Genomic DNA, 19,667 nt, shown 5'->3' with positions numbered 1-19,667 from the left:
TCCACTCCCAGTCATTCCCACAAGGGTTCCCTAGATGTTTATCACTCTAGAAATTCCAGGTTGCTGAAAGATGGGCAAAAGTATCAGGCCCAGGACTCCGTTTAGCTTTGCCCTCAACTATCCTGGTAATTTTGATTTTTAGCAAAGACTCACCATGATGGGCCAGAATTCAGGTGCCTACCTAACATATCCTTCCTTTCTATGCCTCCTTTAGAATGAAGTTATCAGGGAAAAATAAATCTATTAATAATATGAACACATATGCATTATATAATATCTTAGGACAGTTTTTTTTTTAAAAAGCAAGAAACCTGCTAGAGGACCAGGGAAACTAATTATATTTAAGTACAAACTTGAAGAGAAAAATTCATTTAATGTGAAGAACAAGGCATCTGAGGTGAGACAGTCCCAGCGGAATCCTAAGAGAATGAACTCAGGCTTCTCCTTTGAGATGTTCTCTTTATTGGGTCTGAGAACAGCAGGAGGAAAAGAGAATATAAATTCAGGAGTATGCCAGGGGGAAGTACAAAGCACTTTAGAAATACTTTTCAGTGGCAGAGTTTCAAAGCCTTCGTTGTTCACGGCTGGCTGACTCTAAAGATACTCTCAATCCAGGGCGCAGGTTTTAAAGAATTCCTTCTTCCCACAGTGTCTGGGACTTTGAATTAGACAGGTAGCTTTTGTTTCACTCAGGTGATCAGAATACAAAGGTAGCCTAAGTGCTGGGTACCAGCTGTCTTCATTCAGAGAAAAATCTGTACTCCCCAGGGTTCCATGTCAGTGCAATTGACCCTGAGCAGCCTAGAATTCCCCTCCTTCTAGACAAATGACAGATGCACCTCAATTTACCTCCAGCAGAGATTAGGGGTTTTGTTTTGGAATGGCATCAAAGAGTTCAAAAATCATATAATTTCCCTACCACAATTTTCTACCCTGATGAGCCGCTATGGAAACATGGGCCCTTTAAGAGATTGTCCTCCCCGTTCCCTTTCTCTTGTTTCCTACTTTCTCTTTTATAGCTAACAAAGTTTCTAATTCTACACACCGGATGCTCTACCATTCAGGCTGAGTTTTTATGAACTACTCTAGCCTAAATCACAGTGTACAGTACAAGAAAGACTATTTGGCTGAGAATCAGAAGAGCTGGATTATAGCTGAAATGTCTCCACTAACTAGCTGTGGGATCCAGGGGAGCCATCCCATCTTCCTCATCTATAAACTGCAACTGTTTGGCCTTACATCATTCTTCAAGGTTCACTTCTGCTCCAAAGTCCTACATTCTTTCTGCATCCTACCCTGTCCCTAGGAGCAACTTGGTAGGAATCTGCATTAAGCTTTTAGACAGGCTTATTTAACAAATGCATTTCCCCCTAATTTTCTTAAAACTAGGATAGTTCCTTTAAAAAAAAGTTTAGCTCACTGAAAGCCCAGTGTTCTAAGTATGTAGTTCATGAAATTTAGGAAAAAAGGTTGCATTTGAGAGCATTCTGACTCTTAACATCTTTCAATGCCCTCAATTTATCAGACCCTCGTCTGGAGAGCTCCTTCCTCTGGGGGCAGCAGTGTTGAATCCAATAATGGGTAAGGAGATCAAACATCCCTGCCTCTGTTTTTCCTGGATTGTTTCCCTGTGCATAATATATACCCTACTTATATCTGTGTACCTGGTCTTATGTAAATTAGGTCACTGTTCATTTCACGTAAATAACTTTTTAATGCTAATATACTTTTTTCAGTTATGTTGTAAATGCATCAATTTTAAGTGTTTAGTGTGATGAATTTTGACTAACATTATATACACTATGTTAGCACCACCCAGAACCTTCCATCACCCCCACAAAGTAAGTTCTCTTGTGCCCTTATCCTCAGGCAACTACTATTTTGATTTTTTCTAGCATAGATTGGTTTTGCCTATTCTTGAATATGAAATCATATAGTATGTACAAGGAAAAATCTGTTGTAGTGTTGCAGACATGAATTTTTTCAGTTAAAATCAAGAAGTACATTGCCAAAAAAGGGGGAAAAAATACACTGCTGAGCAAGCAAGTAAAACAGAAACGCAATTATGAAAATTTACTCACTTTGGTAAAGTAAGCCAAACTTGATGAAATGAAACAAATCTATATGATTTAGAAAACCCTCATCCCAAGTGATGGAATTAATCAAAGTGAAAGTCACTCAGTTGTGGCCATCTCTTTGCGACTCCATGGACTATACAGTCCATGTAATTCTCCAGGCCAGAATACTGGAGTGGGTAGCCTTTCCCTTCTCCAGGGGATCTTCCCAACCCAGGAATCGAACCCAGGTCTCCCACATTGCAGGTGGGTTCTTTACCAGCTGAGCCACAGGGCAAGCCCAAGAATACTGGAGTGAGTAGCCTATCCCTTCTCCAGGGGATCTTCCCAACCCGGGAATTGAACTGGGGTCTCCTGCATTGCAGGTGGATTCTTTACTAACTGAACTATCAGGGAAGCCCGATGGAATTCACAAAATGCTGAATTAGTCCTGAAAAGGCATTACAGGATGAAGAAAAATGATCATAGTCTAAAAAGAAGGAAGTGCCCCCTTTCCTCCAACCCAAATCATTGGATACTAAGTAAAAGTTGCTAATAAGCCTTTGACATCTGAGCCAGTTCATCACAGGATCATAAGTGATTCAGTGTGGGTAGGAGATAACATGTAGAGGATGAGATGATACCAGAAATGGAGAAGGGGTTTACAAATAACCTGGAGCCCAACAGCAGATGGACTGGTTCTGCTACTGATGGACCTGGAAGGGCAGCAAAAAGGATACCAGAAGACCCTGCTGCCCATGTAAGTGGAATGGCTGGCCCAATAAGAGAAAGGCAGGCATCACTCTGTCTTCCCTGGTGGCTCACTAGTAAATAATCTGCCTGCAATTCAGGAGTTGGAGGAGACTCAGGTCCGATCTCTCGGTTGGGAAGATCCCCTGCAGGAGAGCATGGCAACCCACTCCAGTATTCTTGCCTGGAGAATCCCATGGACAGAGGAGCCTGGTGGGCTACAGTCCACAGGGTCACAAAGAGTCGGACATTACTGAAGTGACTTAGCATACACCAATGCAGGCATAACTTCGTATTGAGTTCCCCAACTTCAGATAAGCCTCAAATCCTAACAAATGTTAGGGGGAAAAATGCAACGAGTTATGAAAAGATATTATATCTCATTTAATTAAAAAGTCAACTTATTGATATATAAACCAACTGGACCAAACAGGAAAAACTGAATCAAACAGAACAGAAGCAATGCTCTAAAAAGCATCAACTTAAGAGCTCTGATGCCAACCAGGAGGACACCCAGACACAAGCTTAGCATGGGATAAGAGTCTTTACGTCTTCCGGTGAAGGCAAAGCCATTTGGTTGGCACTTCGTAGGAATATCTTTCCACCAGGTCGTCATCATAAGGTATGTGCCACGAGTCTCCAGTTGTTTGCACCACGGTGTCATAGCTGAGAATATGCTGTTGAATTAAAAAGGGAACCACACATTGAGAACAACACTATAGGAATATCTGGCCATTTCCCTTTCTTTTCTGACGATTTCTTAGTTTGCTTCAGAGATGTATTCTTTGTCTTACTTTAACAATGGATTTTCAAAGAGCAGCCAGCTCTGTGAAGATGAATCCTGGTGGTAGGAACGGTGGGGGTTGGAGGGTAAAACAGGAGTTAGGATTAACAGATACACATTACTACATATAAAAGAGAAGACTTCCTTGGTGGTGCAGTAGATAAAGAATCTGCTTGCCAGTACAGGGAACATGGGTTTGATTCCTCATCTGGGAAGATTCCACATGCCAAGGAACAACTAAGCCCATGCACAACAACTGCAGAGCTGTGCTCTAGAGCCCTTGAGCCCCAACTACTGAAGCCTGCACGCTCTAGAGCCCAAGAGCCAAACTAATGAGCCCCTGTGCCCCAACTACTGAAGCCTGTGCATCTAGAGTCTGTGCTCCACAACAAGAGTAGCCCCCACTCTCCACAATTAAGAAAAAACCTGTGTGCAGCAATGAAGACCCAGTGTAGCCAAAAATAAGGAAAAAAGAAGAAGGAAAAAAAGGACTTCCTCACTTAAAAAAAAATAGGTAAACAACAAGAACCTACTGTATAGCACAGAGAAAGATAAACAGTATAATAACCTATAATGGAAAAGAATCTGAAAAAGAATATATATATATACATACGCATATACAAACATCCACACACACACACATATATATATCTACCATTGTATTACTGCTGCATACTTGAAGTTGACACATTGTAAATTAACTATACTTCAATTAAAAAAAAAAAGAACCCTATTGTTAGGAGTTCCTTTTTGGGGAGGTTTCATTTTTAAGGTTAAAGATCTCTATAAGAAAAAAAAATGTATATTCCTTTTTTGTCTTTAATGATTTTGAATGAAACAGAGAAAATTTTCAAATATACAAAAATAAAGAAACAGCACAATTAATTCATATATACCCATTACCCGGCCTCAAAAATCATCAAAATTCATGGCTAATCTTACTTAATCCATTCATCCAAAACCCCTCAGATTATTTTGAAATAAATCTCAGATTATCATTTTTTATATAATTCAGTATGTATCTCTGAAACATAAGAACTTATTTTGTAAATATAAAAGGAATATTATTATTATACTTAAGAATTAACAACTCCTTAACATCATCAAATTTCTACTGTTTACATTTTTCCAATTATTATATGTGTGCAATTATATTTTATAGTTTGTCTGAACAGGAATTGAAATAAGGTTGTTACATTGTGACTGCCTAAACTCTCTCTCAAGTCTCTTACAATCTAGACCTTCTCTTTTCAACTCTATTTTTCTTGCAGTTTTTTGTTGTTGAGGAAACCAGGTCCCATACTGTTTCTGCTGATTGCATTTCTGTGGTATCATTTGATACCATATCTCCTACAAATGCTGTTTTTGTCTGTTTGTTGAGCCCTGGACTGTATTTATCATTGGCTAGTATATTGGCAACCCACTCCAGTACTCTTGCCTGGAAAATCCCATGGACGGAGGGGCCTGGTGGGCTGCAGTCCACGGGGTCGCTAGGAGTCAGACACGACTGAGCGACTTCACTTTATTTTTTCACTTTCATGCGTTGGAGAAGGAAATGGCAACCCACTCCAGTGTTCTTGCCTGGAGAATCCCAGGGACTGGGGAGCCTGGTGGGCTGCCGTCTATGGGGTCACACAGAGTCGGACACGACTGAAGTGACTTAGCAGCAGCAGCAGCAGCAGTGTATTTTTCTGTAGTAAATTGCCTTTAGATTTTCTCTTTGCTTTTAAACAAGAGACATCCTTGTACTTACAGGTATTTCAACTAGAATCAAAAAAGAACTCAATTGAGACTGTGCCACAAAAGTGGATTAAACAGGAAAAAGAGTTATTCAGCAGAACAGAAGTATGATGAGACATAAGACAGAATTTTGAGCTATGGCAAATAAATAGGAAAATAAAAAACACATATAGGGATTTGTAACTGATAACATAACTGAAGTCACAACTGATGACACTTCAGGGGTTTTCAATACGTCAGTTAACCTGGGGTTGGCCTAGGAAAACATTGCTCTGGCAGACTCTGTGTTTTTAGGATCTGGCTAATTCCGAATACCAAACTGCTGCTGCTGCTGCTAAGTCTCGTCAATCGTGTCCGACTCTGTTCGACCCCATAGACGGCAGCCCACCAGGCTCCCCCATCCCTGGGATTCTCCAGGCAAGAACACTGGAGTGGGTTGCCATTTCCTCCTCTAATGCATGAAAGTGAAAAGTGAAAGTGAAGTCACTCAGTCGTGCCCAATTCTTAGCAACCCCATGGACTGCAGCCTACCAGGCTCCTCCGTCCATAGGATTTTCCAGGCAATAGTACTGGAGTGGAGTGCCATTGCCTTCTCCGAAATACCAAACTAAAGCTATGAAAAACAAAACATGGAGAACTAGTTGCACCGTTCTTGGACTATGTCACATTCTTACTATATAGTTGGCTCTGCTGATGTTATAGAGAGGATGGATAACATACCTGAAAGGTTATTTTTGCTCCTGGATGCTTACTAACAATTGCCAGCTGATGTCCCTGCTGCCACTTAAAGAACAGGCGCTGGGTCTTGGCATCAGGCAGACAGGCCTTGTGGTCTCGCATCAGGTCTTTTGTGATAAACTTGCAGTGGTTTCCCGAGTGCAGTGTGGCATACAGAAGGAACGGATCATCCTCAGAGCTGAGCCGGACAGAAGAATGGACACAATCAAACACACGTCCAAAGAGGCAGAGAACAGCATTCTTCACCGTGCTGTTTACTTCTTTCTCTACTTTCCTCAGAATTATTCTTTGCTCTTAACTGATATGATCAATCAAGGATATTTATGAACTACCTGCAAGTCTTCAGCTGGTAGACAACATGATCGAGAAAACAGATGGACAGCTACAGGGAAAGGAATGCTAATGCTTAGGATTCTTAGCAGTTCAACTGGACTCTACCACTAGAACGGAGAATTCTAACAGTAATTCTCTCTTCATACTTAAAAGCTGGTTCTCTGTGTCCCCACGGAGTTTTCCTCATCTGCCTCATCCACTACAGAGCACATCTTTCCCCTACCCCTTTCTTCACCTGAATTCAAGAAACATTCATAATACTAACAGGGCAAGAGCACACTTTCTTGCAAAAGTAAGGGGCTAACCTCAAAGCTGAAACTGGTATCTCCAAGTAGCTTCTGGGTAGCCATCCTGATCAGCACCCAAAGGTACCTCCAGTCTGAGAAGAGCCAGGAGCTCAAAGTCTCCAATGAGCCCCCAACATCAGTAGTGAGTACTTGAATACATGTGCTGTAAAAACAGCAGTAGTTATCTTGACTCAGGAGATTCAGATGGCAACATGTGATTAAGTCGTATACCTTGATCCAAATGACCCAAAGTGGATCCTTTACAGGATGCTGCTACTGCTGCTAAGTCACTTCAGTCGTGTCCGACTCTGTGCGACCCTGGAGACGGCAGCCCACCAGGCTCCCCCATCCCTGGGATTCTCCAGGCAAGAACACTGGAGTGGGTTACCATTTCCTTCTCCAATGCAAGAAAGTGAAAAGTGAAAGTGAAGTCGCTCAGTTGTGTCTGACTCTTTGAGACCCCATGGACTGCAGCCTGCCAGGCTCCCCCGTCCATGGGATTTTCCAGGCAAGAGTACTGGAGTGGGGTGCCATTGCCTTCTCTGCCTTTACAGGATACCTTATACTAAAGTATTTCAATTTCAAGTGAAATGATAAAATAACTGGAATCTGTCTTTAAAATAATCTTCAGGAAAAAGAAAAAAATGTGGGGGTTACATGGAACAACATTAACAAATGAGAGTAGTTACGGGAGCTGAGTGACAGTCACGGGGGCATTCACTATACTATTCTCCCTAGTTTAGGTTTGAACACGCTTCTTTGGCACATTAGTGGCAAACAGAGTTAATGTTAAAAATTTAAACACTCAAATCCAAAGCCATAGAAGGTGGCTGAATCAATCTTTACCACTGGGTTTGGAATTTCAGCATATACAATAAATACAGGCTCCAAACCAAGCACAAGACCAATTTCCAACAGGCTTCTTGGTTATAACACTACCGTTACTCAGTTCTTCTACCTATGAAAAATAATGATGATGGTGACAGCAACAAATACAGATGCTTTCCATGTACTTGGTGCTGTGCCAAGAGTTTCACATGTACTATTTGCAAGTATTTTCTCACTGAATCCCCATAGGGTTACCTATGAAGAAAAGAAGACACAGAGAAGGGAAACACTTCCCAGACAGGAAGTGACAGGGCCATGATCTGAACCAGGGTAGACTCATTCTCAAGCCTGCGATCCTCAGGTTTAGCCAATGCTGCCTAACATGACTGAAGGAAGGGCATTACTATTATCTTAGAATCTTGGAAAGATGGAAGTACCCACTCCATGAATAAATAAAAGAACTTAGCTACAGAAAAATGAGATTTGATTTGGGATCTGAAGGAGGGGTTAGTTTCCAGCCTTATGCATTGAGTGCCATTTGACATTTTTTTTTTTTTTTTGGCTGCAGTGTTTGGCCTGTGGGATCCTTAGTTCCTTGACCAGGGATTGAACCTGGGCCACAGCAGTGAGACTGCCATCCTAACCACTGTACTGCCAGAGAATTCCTCCATTTGACCTTTTAAAGAACAAACGGTTTGGACAATACTGACAAATCTTGAAGTTATCACATTCAACCCAACGAAACCTAGACTCAGGACTGAGGTTCGCTCATGATCCATGCTAAGTTGTAAATAAACCTTTGTCAGCATAAACAGTATGAGAACCTAAATGCGTGCTAACAGTTAATACGTGCTAACAGTTAATACTCGGTGTTGTAGATCTGTGCTCATCCTGACTAGCTACTTTCTGCATACTCTATGGACACTGTGTATTTCCTTGCTGATCATGTTTTCCACGTTCCTTTGGTTTCCTGGGAAGCTGTAGCTCCTAACAACATTCCCTTTATATTTAGAATAAAATCCAGAGCCCATGAGGTCCTCTGTAATGCGGTCCCTGCCTTCTCTGCGACCTCAGAACTGACCATCCACGCTGGCCTGCCAGCTCCCCTCATTCCTGACTGACAGCCCTCTTTTCCCCCTCCCCATCTGCAGTGGGTCTTAGTTGTGACACGCAGGATCTTTAGCTGTGGCATGTGAACTCTTAGTTTTAGCATGTAGGATCTAGTTCCCTGACCAGGGATCAAACTTGGCCTCCCTGCACTTCGAGTGCAGAGTCTTGGCCACTAGACCACCGGGAAGGCCTTTTTTGGTGGTGGTCTTTTTTTCAAAAGGTGGGCCTTTTGAACACCTCCTGTTCCTTCTGCCTGGTAGTTTCTTCCCACTACCTCTCGTCCTTTCTCAAACAACTCACTTGTTCCCTTCAGCTCTGCACCCTCCCCAAGGCCTTTCCTGATGATCTCTCCATTCACCCACCGTGATATCAGACCTAGTCCCCTTCCAGCTCCCCACTCTGCCTCACTGTCTTCACAGCTTTGGTCACTGCCTGTTTATCTGTTTACCTGTCTACCGTTACGTTCCAAGATGACAGGGACTTGGTTTTGTTCACTAGTGTTTCTCCGAGAACACAGATGGTGCTCGTATTTGCTAAATATTTGTTAAATGATCTGTTCAGGAATTTATGGCATGCATTCTGTGTACTAATCTCATTTGGGCTTTAACTTATTTCTTCTTTAAACTGATTTTTCATCTATTTAAGTTTATCCTGCTATAAAAACTATATTTTTATAAGCTGCCTCAAATCTTTTTTCCTTTTTTTTTTTTGGAATGAGGCTGAGTATACATATATACTCACACACACATGCACTTTAAAAATAGAGAACAGGTAACAAGCAGATGACTGGAGCCTAGTGTAATTCACTTAATAACTTCAATACCTACATGTTGTCAGCAAAAAAAAAGCTGGCTTGCTTTTGCATCTTTTCCATCTCAACTCTTCTCCACCGGGAATTTTGCGTTAACATGTGCTTCCGGCCCAGGACCAGCACTTGAAGATTCTGCTTGGCGAGGTGAGAGACCACATTCAAGAGCTGAAAAACACAAAGCCAGTCCCCAAGAAAGTCAGGGAAGAATCTCAAGTAAGGGGAGTGATTCTCCCAGATGGTAAGCTCAATGGGTCAAACAGTCTTTTCTGGTAAGAGGTGAGAAAACATTCCTAAAATCTTTTCTGGTAAGAGGTAATTGCCCATCTTTGTAAATAAGCCCGAGGAAAATGCTTCCTTGTTACAAATGATTATCTAACACCTGCCAGGCTACATGGGATACCTGGGGAGGTTTCTAAGCATAGACAAGATGAGCTATTTTTAAACTGTGTTCCGTAGGGCCCACTGGGAGAGAGGTAAGAAGGATGGGGTTTGGTTCCTATACACTCCCAACCCTGTTTCAACCCAAACAGCTCAGTTTTTGTCTACTTATATATTGGTATTCTGCACAGATTTTTATTTCAATAAAGGATGGCTCAGATGGTAAACAATCTGCCTACAATGCAGGAGACCTGGGTTCAATCCCTGGGTCAGGAAGATCCCCTGGAGAAGGGAATGGCAACAGAGGAGCCTAGCAGGCTACAGTCCATGGGGTTGCAAAGAGTCAGACACGACTGAGAGACTAATGCTTCTTTTATTAAAAGTTTGTAAATGGCTGGAATAGATACTTCTTTTTTTTTTTTTTACTTAAAGTTTTTTAACTTTTAACTTTGTATTGGGATATAGCCGATTAACAATGTTGTGATAGTTTCAGGAGAACAATGAAGGGATTCAGCCATATGTATATATGAAGATACTGAATTTTCAGTCAACTTTTCCACATCATGATTCTGCTAAGACTGCTACTTTTCACTGAAATCCCTCTTTCCTTCAAAAGGTCTGTCAGTTGTCATCCTCCAGCTTATTTTCCACTCAGTGAATGTACCCCATATTCTTTCCACTTCCCACATGTCTTGTGTGCACATGGATTCCTCTTGAAAGTTTAAAGAGGGATTTTTAAAATCCTGCAGTTTGGTGAGCTTGCTTACATTCAATCTTTCATAAGTAAAAGTCTATGGACTACTTTCATGTACAACCTATTAAACTAAGCTATAAATGAATATTACTAAGTATAATATGTAAAAGCTAATAACATATTTTAACTTAAGTTATACAACAGTGTATCAGAAATATAAAAGTTCTATAATTTATAAAAACTCCAGGGCCTATGAAAATCACAAGTTGAAAGTCATTGAAGAAATCCTTAATTTTCTTGGGTCTTGGTTAGAAAGGCATTTATTTTAGCCTAGCTTTCCTTAACTCATAAATTTCTTCCCATGTAGACTTTCAGGATATTAGTTAAAATTCTTTACTCAATAATTTTTCATTCATCTGGTCAGTTGTCAAATACTGCTTGAGTACCTGTTAGTCTAACACACATGGATTTTCTCTGTTAGTCTAATAATGAATTAGCGAGAGCTAAACTTTTAAGTACTATTTAATGCTTTGGATTTATATGTATTTTTAGCCCATTCTACCCATTCTACTCCATTACTAATCTTATTATTTTAGGAAACAGTAGTTAGTTATAGGATCTCTAATTCTTAGTTCTAGAATGAATGGACAAATGGACACAAGTTGGCCACTGAATGACAGCAGAGAAGTGTACCAATACCACTGTGAGGACTCTGACCCAAAGCTTTACAACCAGAAAAAGTTATGAGTAATGGCTTCTGTTCACTCAATAGTTATTTCCCAGAACTCTCCATGTATAAGGCACATGGTAGGTATCATAGCTTACAAAGTTTCGAAAGATAGGGCCCCTGACTTCAGTGAAGGAGTGCCTAATAATTTTCTTATCCAACTCTCAAGCCTGGAAAGATGTATATGCTGGTTCCACATATACTGGATGGTTAATAGACATTTTCTGATTAGCTGAAGAAAATGCATACCTCTATTTTTAAATAGAAAATGCCTACCTCTATTACTGAAAACTTGAAAAAGATAGGCAAGAAGAAAAGTGAAAGAGGAAATCACTCATAACCTCACTACCCAAAGATCTAACTCTATTTGCCAGTCTATTTATCCTAAGCATTTTTATATAATCTTATAAGGTTTTACTTTAAAAGCTGGGTTGGTAATCAAACATCTTCACTATGGAAGTTTAGTTCAGGGATTCAAACACCTCAAAACATTGAGAGTGAATCTCTTTCTAAATGCACTTATAAACTTCCTTTCTTAAAGCTATGCTGAGATTACAGATTATTTTCAATGAGCCCAGATACAAAATGGCAACTGAATTCATTAAAAGGAATGACAACTGCTTTCTAAAAATTCCTGTATGAATTCCCATAAAGTTACTCTCAATACCAAAAAAACCCCAAAGAAAACCAATTTTTGATACTGATTCCATACATATGAGAAGACATGGCTTAAAGAAAAACAACTGGGTCTTCACATCTGTGTGTGTGTGTGTTTAGTCACTCATATCTATACCTCGGTTTAAATAAATAGCCTTGAGTTTACTAATATTAAGTTAAAGACAGGGGCCCAAAGAAGAGCAGAAAGGGCTTAGGTTAGCTTGAACAACTCTGGGGCACCATCGTGTGGCTGAAAGGTCTCTGCTAGTGGCAGCTCTCTGGTAATGATGCAAACAAGGGAGAATAAAGACACAGGAAAGAGAGATGAGTGTACAGGATGGAATAGAGGCATTTGCCTGAAACTCTGTAACAATCTAGCTATGAGCCTACTTCCTGTGAGGTAAATTCCAAGACTGGATCCAATGGGCTGGCCCAGAGTCATAGACAGAATAGTAAAGAAAAAGAAAACTGACCTTAATTCTATGTTAGATCAAAAATAAAACTGGGAGAAATTTCCACTTCTGGGAAGATGGGGTGGATGTACTTTTCCCTATTTCTTCCACTATGTACAACCAAAACCCTCAGATGTTTTATATATAAAACAAATGCAAGACTTTGTAGAGATAAAAAGGCAGACTGGCTAGGGACCTTGGGATTTCCTTTTCGCCTCGTATATCCTATACTTGGAGACCAAGAAGCCAGCAACCTGGAAATGCCATGGATGCAGACAAAAAAAGACCAACAAAGGCCAGTTCTCTCTAGCCAAAGGACTAGAAAAGATGAAGTCTAGCAAAACAGAAAACCTGTTAAAGTGATAACACCAACAGACTGATGTTACATGTGTGTGTGTGTGTGTGTGTGTACATATGTGATGCTTTCAGCAACCATTAAAAATGCTATACAAAGATACATATTCAAAAACACTATGATTTTTTTTTTTAAAAAAGCCAACTTATAGACACATAAAAATGGAATTCTAAGAAAAATTCAAGGAACCCACAGGAAGGCAGGAAAAATAAAACAGAAATAGGAAATAACGGTGATAGAAAACAAAAAATAAAATGGCAGACATAACGCTTAACATATTAATAACAACATAAAATATAAAGGATTTTAATACATCAATGAAAAGACAGGGCACACCTATCAGAATTTTATTCATTTTTAAGGCTGAATAATATTCCATTGTATCTATATACAACATTTTATCTATTCACGTCCATGGACATTTGGGTTGTTTCTAAAACTTTCCTTCCTGAACTTATCCTATAATGAGGAATATCGATCATAGCTATCTTGCTTGGGAAACTAGCATAGGACTTCTATAATGTCTGTAGACGTCAGATCCTAAAGGCTTTAGAGTTCTGAAGATCTACAGTCCATAAAACCCAGGAAGTGCCAGAGACTGCAGAGGGGAGGTAAAAAGTTAAAAGACTAGGGAAAGGAAGTTACACTTGCTATTTAGGTTTACTCAGAATAGCTCTTGCTCTCATGACCCTCTCCCACCTCTCAGGCAGCTTTTCTACTTCCTGAGCATCCCTACCCACTTATTTCCAACACATGTAGCTCAGCCAATTGTATTTTTACCCTAAGCTCAGGAACTACTTTTCAGGTTTACACCAAAAGTAAGTCATGTATGAGTAATGTCACTTATGAATTAAAAAAAAAAAAACTTTATCTATTCCTACTGGAGACAAACCAAATTAGAACAGAAGCCAAGCCAGAAATTGTACCAAATATTAAGCTGCAATCTGTGTTTACTCTTCTGGTTTTTGGAGAATTATCCTTTAGACATCATAAAGAGCAATGTGGGAGGGAGCACGGTGAGAATGGATCTCAGCTTAACCTTGAGGTGCCAAGTACCTGGAGTTCTGGAAGCAATTTGGAATTTGAGATATTCTCCAGAATCAGCTGTACTATGTATTTTGCTCTGCTGTGTGGTTCAGACTCCAGACCCCTTGGGCAGGTCCAGAACTGTCCTTACCATCCCTGGATTCTCCAGGTTGAGAACTTCCCAGAGTGGATCTCAGCTTCTCTTGTCAGAACTGCCCTGAGCTCAAGGAAACTCTTCCACAGCTCTCTCATTTAAACCTAATCCCTGTTCAGAGTCTCAAGGGGAGAACTGCCTCTTCTACGGTATCGACCATTCTGTACACATGGATATTTGTCACATACTCCTTGATCCTTCCTATGAAGGCCTAGTTTGGTCTTGGATGAACCTTGAAGATAAGTCAACACAAAAGGACAAATATTATATGATTTCATTTATATGAGTTACCTAGAGGAGTCAAATTCAGAGACAGAAAACAGAAGGGTGTTTGCCAGGGGCCAGAAGAGAAGTGAATAAGGAGATACTGTTTAACGGTACAAAGTTTCAGTTCAGGTGATGTTCTGGTGATGGGGATGGTTGCCCAACAATGTAAACTGCTTAATGCCACTGAATGGTACACTTGAAAATGGTAAAATGATATATTGTATGTTATGTACATTTTACTACAATAAAAGTTTTATTACCAAAAATTTTAAATATAAACAAAAGTAGGCAGAATAGCATAATGTGCCCATCACCCAGCTTCAATAATTATCAGCTCGTGGCCAATCCAATTTCATCTATATTTCTACCAACTTCTGCTTTGGATTATTCTGAAATAAATCCTAGGCATCACATCATCTGTGAATATGTCAATATATTTCTAAGTATAAGGACTCTTAAAAAAATAAGCATGACACCATTATCACATCTAAAAATATTAACAATTCCTTAATATCAAATATACAATCAGCATTTATATTTGTCTAGGTTATGTTGCTTTTTAGTTTTAAAAAAATCAAGATTTAAAAGAACTCAATACACTGTGATAGCCTGACTACCATTAAAGAAATGTGGCTGCTATTCTGATGGAAGTTCCCACATTTAGACTTTGCCAACAGCATCCTTGTGGTATCATGTAACATATTCTCTAGTCTTCCTTGTTTCCTATAAATTGGCAGCTGGATCTAGAGACTTCATCAGATTCAAGTATGTATGAGTGTGCATGTGTATATTTTAAATTGTGGCCCTGACAAAGTGAAAAGGGTAGTTTATTCATTAAAAATGAATGACAACCTTCTCTGTCAGTCATTAGGCAGAGGGTACTGGGGATGTGAATACCAATATGAAGACACATTATTCCCAGCTCCGGGAGTTTGCCGTCAAATGACTGTAATGTGATGTAAAAAGTGCTAAGACAGAGGTTAAAGGACGGGCACCTAAATGAGACTGGAGGTGGGGATGGTGGTCAGGGAAGTCACCACTAAGGAAGCGATGACTGAGCTGAGTTTTCAGATGAATTATTCAGGCAAAGAACGGGAGTTTCCAAGGACAAGAAGCAGCATGTAGTTTTTTTTTTTTTTTAAAGCAGCAGCATATTGGTTGAAGGTGAGGGCTCTTTATTAATGCACTGAATTCAGGGAACTGCAAGCTGTCAAATGGGGGAGGATGACACAGGGAGTCCCAAAAGAAGGCTGGAAATGACTACAGGAGTCAGATCATGAAGGTCCTTGTAAGTGATAAGGAATCTTTTACCAGCTGAAAGCAGTGGAGAACAACAAAGCATTTAAATAGGCGCATGACATGACTACCAGTTTAGAGAGATCAACCCTGTGGATTGCAAGGAGGCTGGAATAGGGAAATCAAGTAAGGGAGCTTCTGCAGTATTTCAGGTAACAGATGATGAGAACTGAGATGCTGGTGGTAAGGATGGAGAGAAGAGAGCCTTCTGGAGTAAAGCAGAACTGAGCAGACTTAGTCACTGACTGAATGTGGGAAACAAGGAGAGAAATAAACCAGAGAAGAACTGGACAACTGGATAGATGATGGTAGCAAGCCAGGGTCTGTGAGAGGAGGAGCTCATGATATGTACCAGGGGGTAAACAAGCCAGTGGGCAGCCAGTCAGGAGACCCTATCCAGGAGAGGGCTTTGGGATGAAATAAAGATTTGAAGTCATCAGGAAACACACATTGGCAGGAGCCATCAGCAAGTGGAAGAGGTCTCCAGTTCAGTTCAGTCACTCAGTCGTGTCTGACTCTTTGCGACCCCATGAACCTCAGCACGCCAGGCCTCCCTGTCCATCACCAACTCCCAGAGCCTACCCAAACTCATGTCCATTGAGTCAGTGATGCCATCCAACCATCTCATCCTCTGTTGTCCCCTTCTCCTCCTGCCCTCAATCTTTCCCAGCATCAGGGTCTTTTCAAACATCAGGTGGCCAAAGTATTGGAGTTTCAGCTTCAACATGAGTCCTTCCAATGAACACCCAGGACTGACCTCCTTTAGGATGGACTGGTTGGATCTCCTTGCAGTCCAAGGGACTCTCAAGAGTCTTCTCCAACACCACAGTTCAAAAGCATCAATTCTTGAGCAGTCAGCTTTCTTTATAGTCCAACTCTCACATCCATATATGACTACTGAAAAAACCATAGCCTTGACTAGATGGACCTTTGTCAACAAAGTAACGTCTCTGCTTTTTAATATGCTATGTTGGTCATAACTTTCCTTCCAAGGAGTAAGCGTCTTTTAATTTCATGGCTGCAATCACCATCTGCAGTGATTTTGGAGCCCCCCAAAATAAAGTCTGCCACTGTTTCCCCATCTATTTGCCATGAAGTGATGGGACCAGATACCATGATCTTAGTTTTCTGAATGTTGAGCTTTAAGCCAACTTTTTCACTCTCCTCTTTCACTTTCATCAAGCGGTTCTTTAATTCTTCTTCATTTTCTGCCATAAGGGTCGTGTCATCTGCATATCTGAGATTATTGATATTTCTCCCGGCAATCCTGATTCCAGCTTGTGCTTCTTCCAGCCCAGCGTTTCTCATGATGTACTCTGCATATAAGTTAAATAAGCAGGGTGACAATATACAGCCTTGACGTACTCCTTTAACAAACCCAAAAGGAGCAGAGGATGAAAACTGAGGAATCCTATTCTTTAAAAGATACAGAGCTATAAGAAAAGCCATTAATGGAAGCTGAGGAATGGCCTGAGTGATAGAAAGAAAACCAGGAGAGAGTGATGTCTCAGAAAGACTATAAGGACCACTTCAAGAAGGAAGGGAAAACTAAGTAACAGCACTACAGAAACACCAAAATGTGGCCTGCACCCCAGAGGAGACATCCTGATGATGCCATGGTGGCAGGAGGGAGATGTCACTTGCCTTCCTTAACTCTCTTCAGCTAGTTACAGCCCAGCACTTGTGGACACTGTACCCAGCGTCATTCCCTGACAGGTTCTAATGCTGTTATTAGATGTGTGAAATGAATGTCAGTTGCTCTTCAAGAACCAAGGGAAGTTTGAAGATAGTTTTCTTTAACAGATCTGATGTAGAAGGGGAGGCTTGATAAAGTAGAAAAAATTATTCTCCCTGGAATTGTCAGATGCTGTTATAGGTGCAAACTGCAACCAGGTAAGGGTGTTTGAGAAGCAAGGCCTCATGTATTTGATAAGTCTAAGCTTTTGGAGGCTTCACTTTTCTCAGATAAAACCATGCAAGTGTTCACACCAAGGAGGCTGTGAAGTGATTTCATCTTTGACGTGCCCTTCTTTACACACACACACACACACACCCCCCTGCAGTTCCACACCTGAGCTGAGAAAGGAGATCAAATTAATTTTAAACAGAATGCTGACATTAAAGAAACTATTTTTATTTATAGGTGGAAAAACTTAAAATTCCATTAAAGAAAAGAAGAGAAATTCTTAAAACAACCACAAACAGCCTGCGTACTGTTCCAACATGAAAAGATATCGATTTCTCATAAGAGTAACACACTGGTTGTCTGGAACACTAAAGCCAGGAAACACGTCCACTTTTTATGCCATTGTTTTACTAAAGACAACCCCATGGTAATGTGGTACTTGATCTAGGATGGAAGGTGGGGGGCTTCCTATTTGAGTCTGGGTGGATTTCAGGATATGATGAGATTAAGTCAGAGACAGACAAGAGAAAGCAAGAAGGGAAACGAAAGACCCTGGATCCTTTAAAACCACTTCAGGTCACAATGACTGATGAACTCTATGGAAGGCAGTGTTCTCAGATTCAAAAGACCACAAACACAGTGTTTATAACTGATGCACTGTGCTTTCCACCAAGTTTACAGCAGAAGAAACACAGGAAGTTATAACTTACACTACATCCCTGGAGTTTTCTACTTGTTTCTATGTTCCTACAGTCTGCAGGTAAGCTAATATTCAGTTTCAATCCCTTCTTTGTCTTTGTTTCTACCATTTTTCTCCTGAACTACGTTTTCAGAAGAGAATCCGTGTTTTAGAAATAGTCCTTGAGTGACTGCTATAGTCAGCATTTTTCCGTGCAGCTCTGGAAATGCCAACTAGGAAGAGAGTGCAGGCAACCCACCGCCATTGTGGCTCAAGGCTTCTCATCATGTTTTCATCTGCCAGCTACCCACTGGTACTGTTTCAGCCTCAGTTCTACGTTTGAGAATTATTGCTGCTTGCTAGACAGAATGGAAGGGAGTAATATCACTTTCTATTTAAAGAATGTTAATGACACTTCCTTTTAAATAAAAAAAATAATTTTATGTATTTCGTTATTTGGCTGTGCTGGGCCTTTATTGTTGCAGGGCTTTTCTCTAGCTGCAGCAAGTCGGGGCTACCCTCCAGTTGTGGTATGCGGGCTTCTCATTGTGGCGCCTTCTCGTGTTGTGAAGCATAGGCTCTAGGTACATGGGTTTCAGCAGGTGCAGCTCTGAGGTGCTAGAGCACAGGCTCTGTAGTTGTGGTGCATGGGCTTAGTTGCTCCAAGGCATGTGGGATCTTCTGGGATCAGGGATCGAACCTGTGTCTCCTGCACTGGCAGGAAGATTGTTTACCACTGAGCCACCAGAGGAGCCTAGAGATACTTCTTTGCTGGACTTGTTTAAGTGTTGTATACCATGTAAGATCCAGATTAACATCTGTTGAGGATGAGAGTATTGGAAGAAGGTAAGAAAAGGAAGTGTTTTAGAGAAGCAACAGAAGCTGGGGCAAGGAGGGAGACGGAAGCTTTCACTGGGTGGTATTCAAGGAGTGGAACCTCGTAAGCCTGATGGCGTAATTTCAGAGAGTAGAGACTGACACTGAGATGGAGTCCTGCTCTCACCTCTGGGACCATGTGCTTTAAGTACAGCTTTAAAACTCTGATTATTGACCAATATATAAAGCTCTTTGAATCTGTTGGGAGAAATTACATACACAAAATACTACTACTTTATTATGTCATAAATGATCCCATTGGTTTACATGAGACTCACCATGTCTTGTATCCTGCTTTCGTCAGTCATTGGTATTTTAGGGAGATTTCAATGATCTCATGTTGTCTTTAGTCAATGAAACAATTCTACCGAGGAAGAGAAATGCCCTTCCTGCCTTGGGAACATCCTGCCAAGTGTGGGATGTGTTTCCTGCCTGCCATGTCTTCTCTGATGCCATTAGCACCCACACAGTTATCCAGCCTTTTAGAAAATGATTAAATTATTGGTCTGGATGGATTTCCCCACTCAGCCGAGAGTCAGAGCTGTCTAGAAGACAGAAGATTTGGCTCCTGACTCATAGTGTGACTTGTCTGCAAACATTTACACACATTCTTTGGTCTTTCTAGTTTTTCTGTAAAATATCTCTTTCCTTTGCCATTGTAAGGCAGGAAAGCATAGTATTTTGAAGACTGAAAACTAGTTTCAAGACAATTAAATTAACTTATTCTGATACATATTAATTTCCACTTTTTTTTTTTACTGCTCT

The 19,667-nt window shown here is 40.7% G+C and overlaps 1 protein-coding gene across 2 annotated transcripts in view; it reads right to left on the bottom strand.

The window, feature by feature from the left end:
* Nucleotides 1-3,164: 3,164 nt before the first annotated feature.
* The window catches only part of PRORP (protein only RNase P catalytic subunit), a 131,914-nt gene continuing 115,411 nt past the window's right edge, over nt 3,165-19,667 (bottom strand). For both annotated transcript variants that reach the window (XM_019983541.2, XM_070775452.1), the window contains 3 exons: nt 9,452-9,600; nt 6,049-6,244; nt 3,165-3,481 (listed from right to left, as the gene is read on the bottom strand). In XM_019983541.2, the coding sequence (XP_019839100.1) occupies nt 3,350-3,481; nt 6,049-6,244; nt 9,452-9,600 (477 nt within the window). In that variant the 3' untranslated portion in view covers nt 3,165-3,349. The remainder of the gene's footprint in view (nt 3,482-6,048; nt 6,245-9,451; nt 9,601-19,667) is intronic.

Source organism: Bos indicus, chromosome 21, assembly GCF_029378745.1.
Source record: "Bos indicus isolate NIAB-ARS_2022 breed Sahiwal x Tharparkar chromosome 21, NIAB-ARS_B.indTharparkar_mat_pri_1.0, whole genome shotgun sequence".
Classification (NCBI taxonomy): Eukaryota; Metazoa; Chordata; class Mammalia; order Artiodactyla; family Bovidae; genus Bos; species Bos indicus.
The sequence above is the reverse complement of the archived record's forward strand: the minus strand, read 5'-3'. Positions and strand labels throughout refer to the sequence as shown.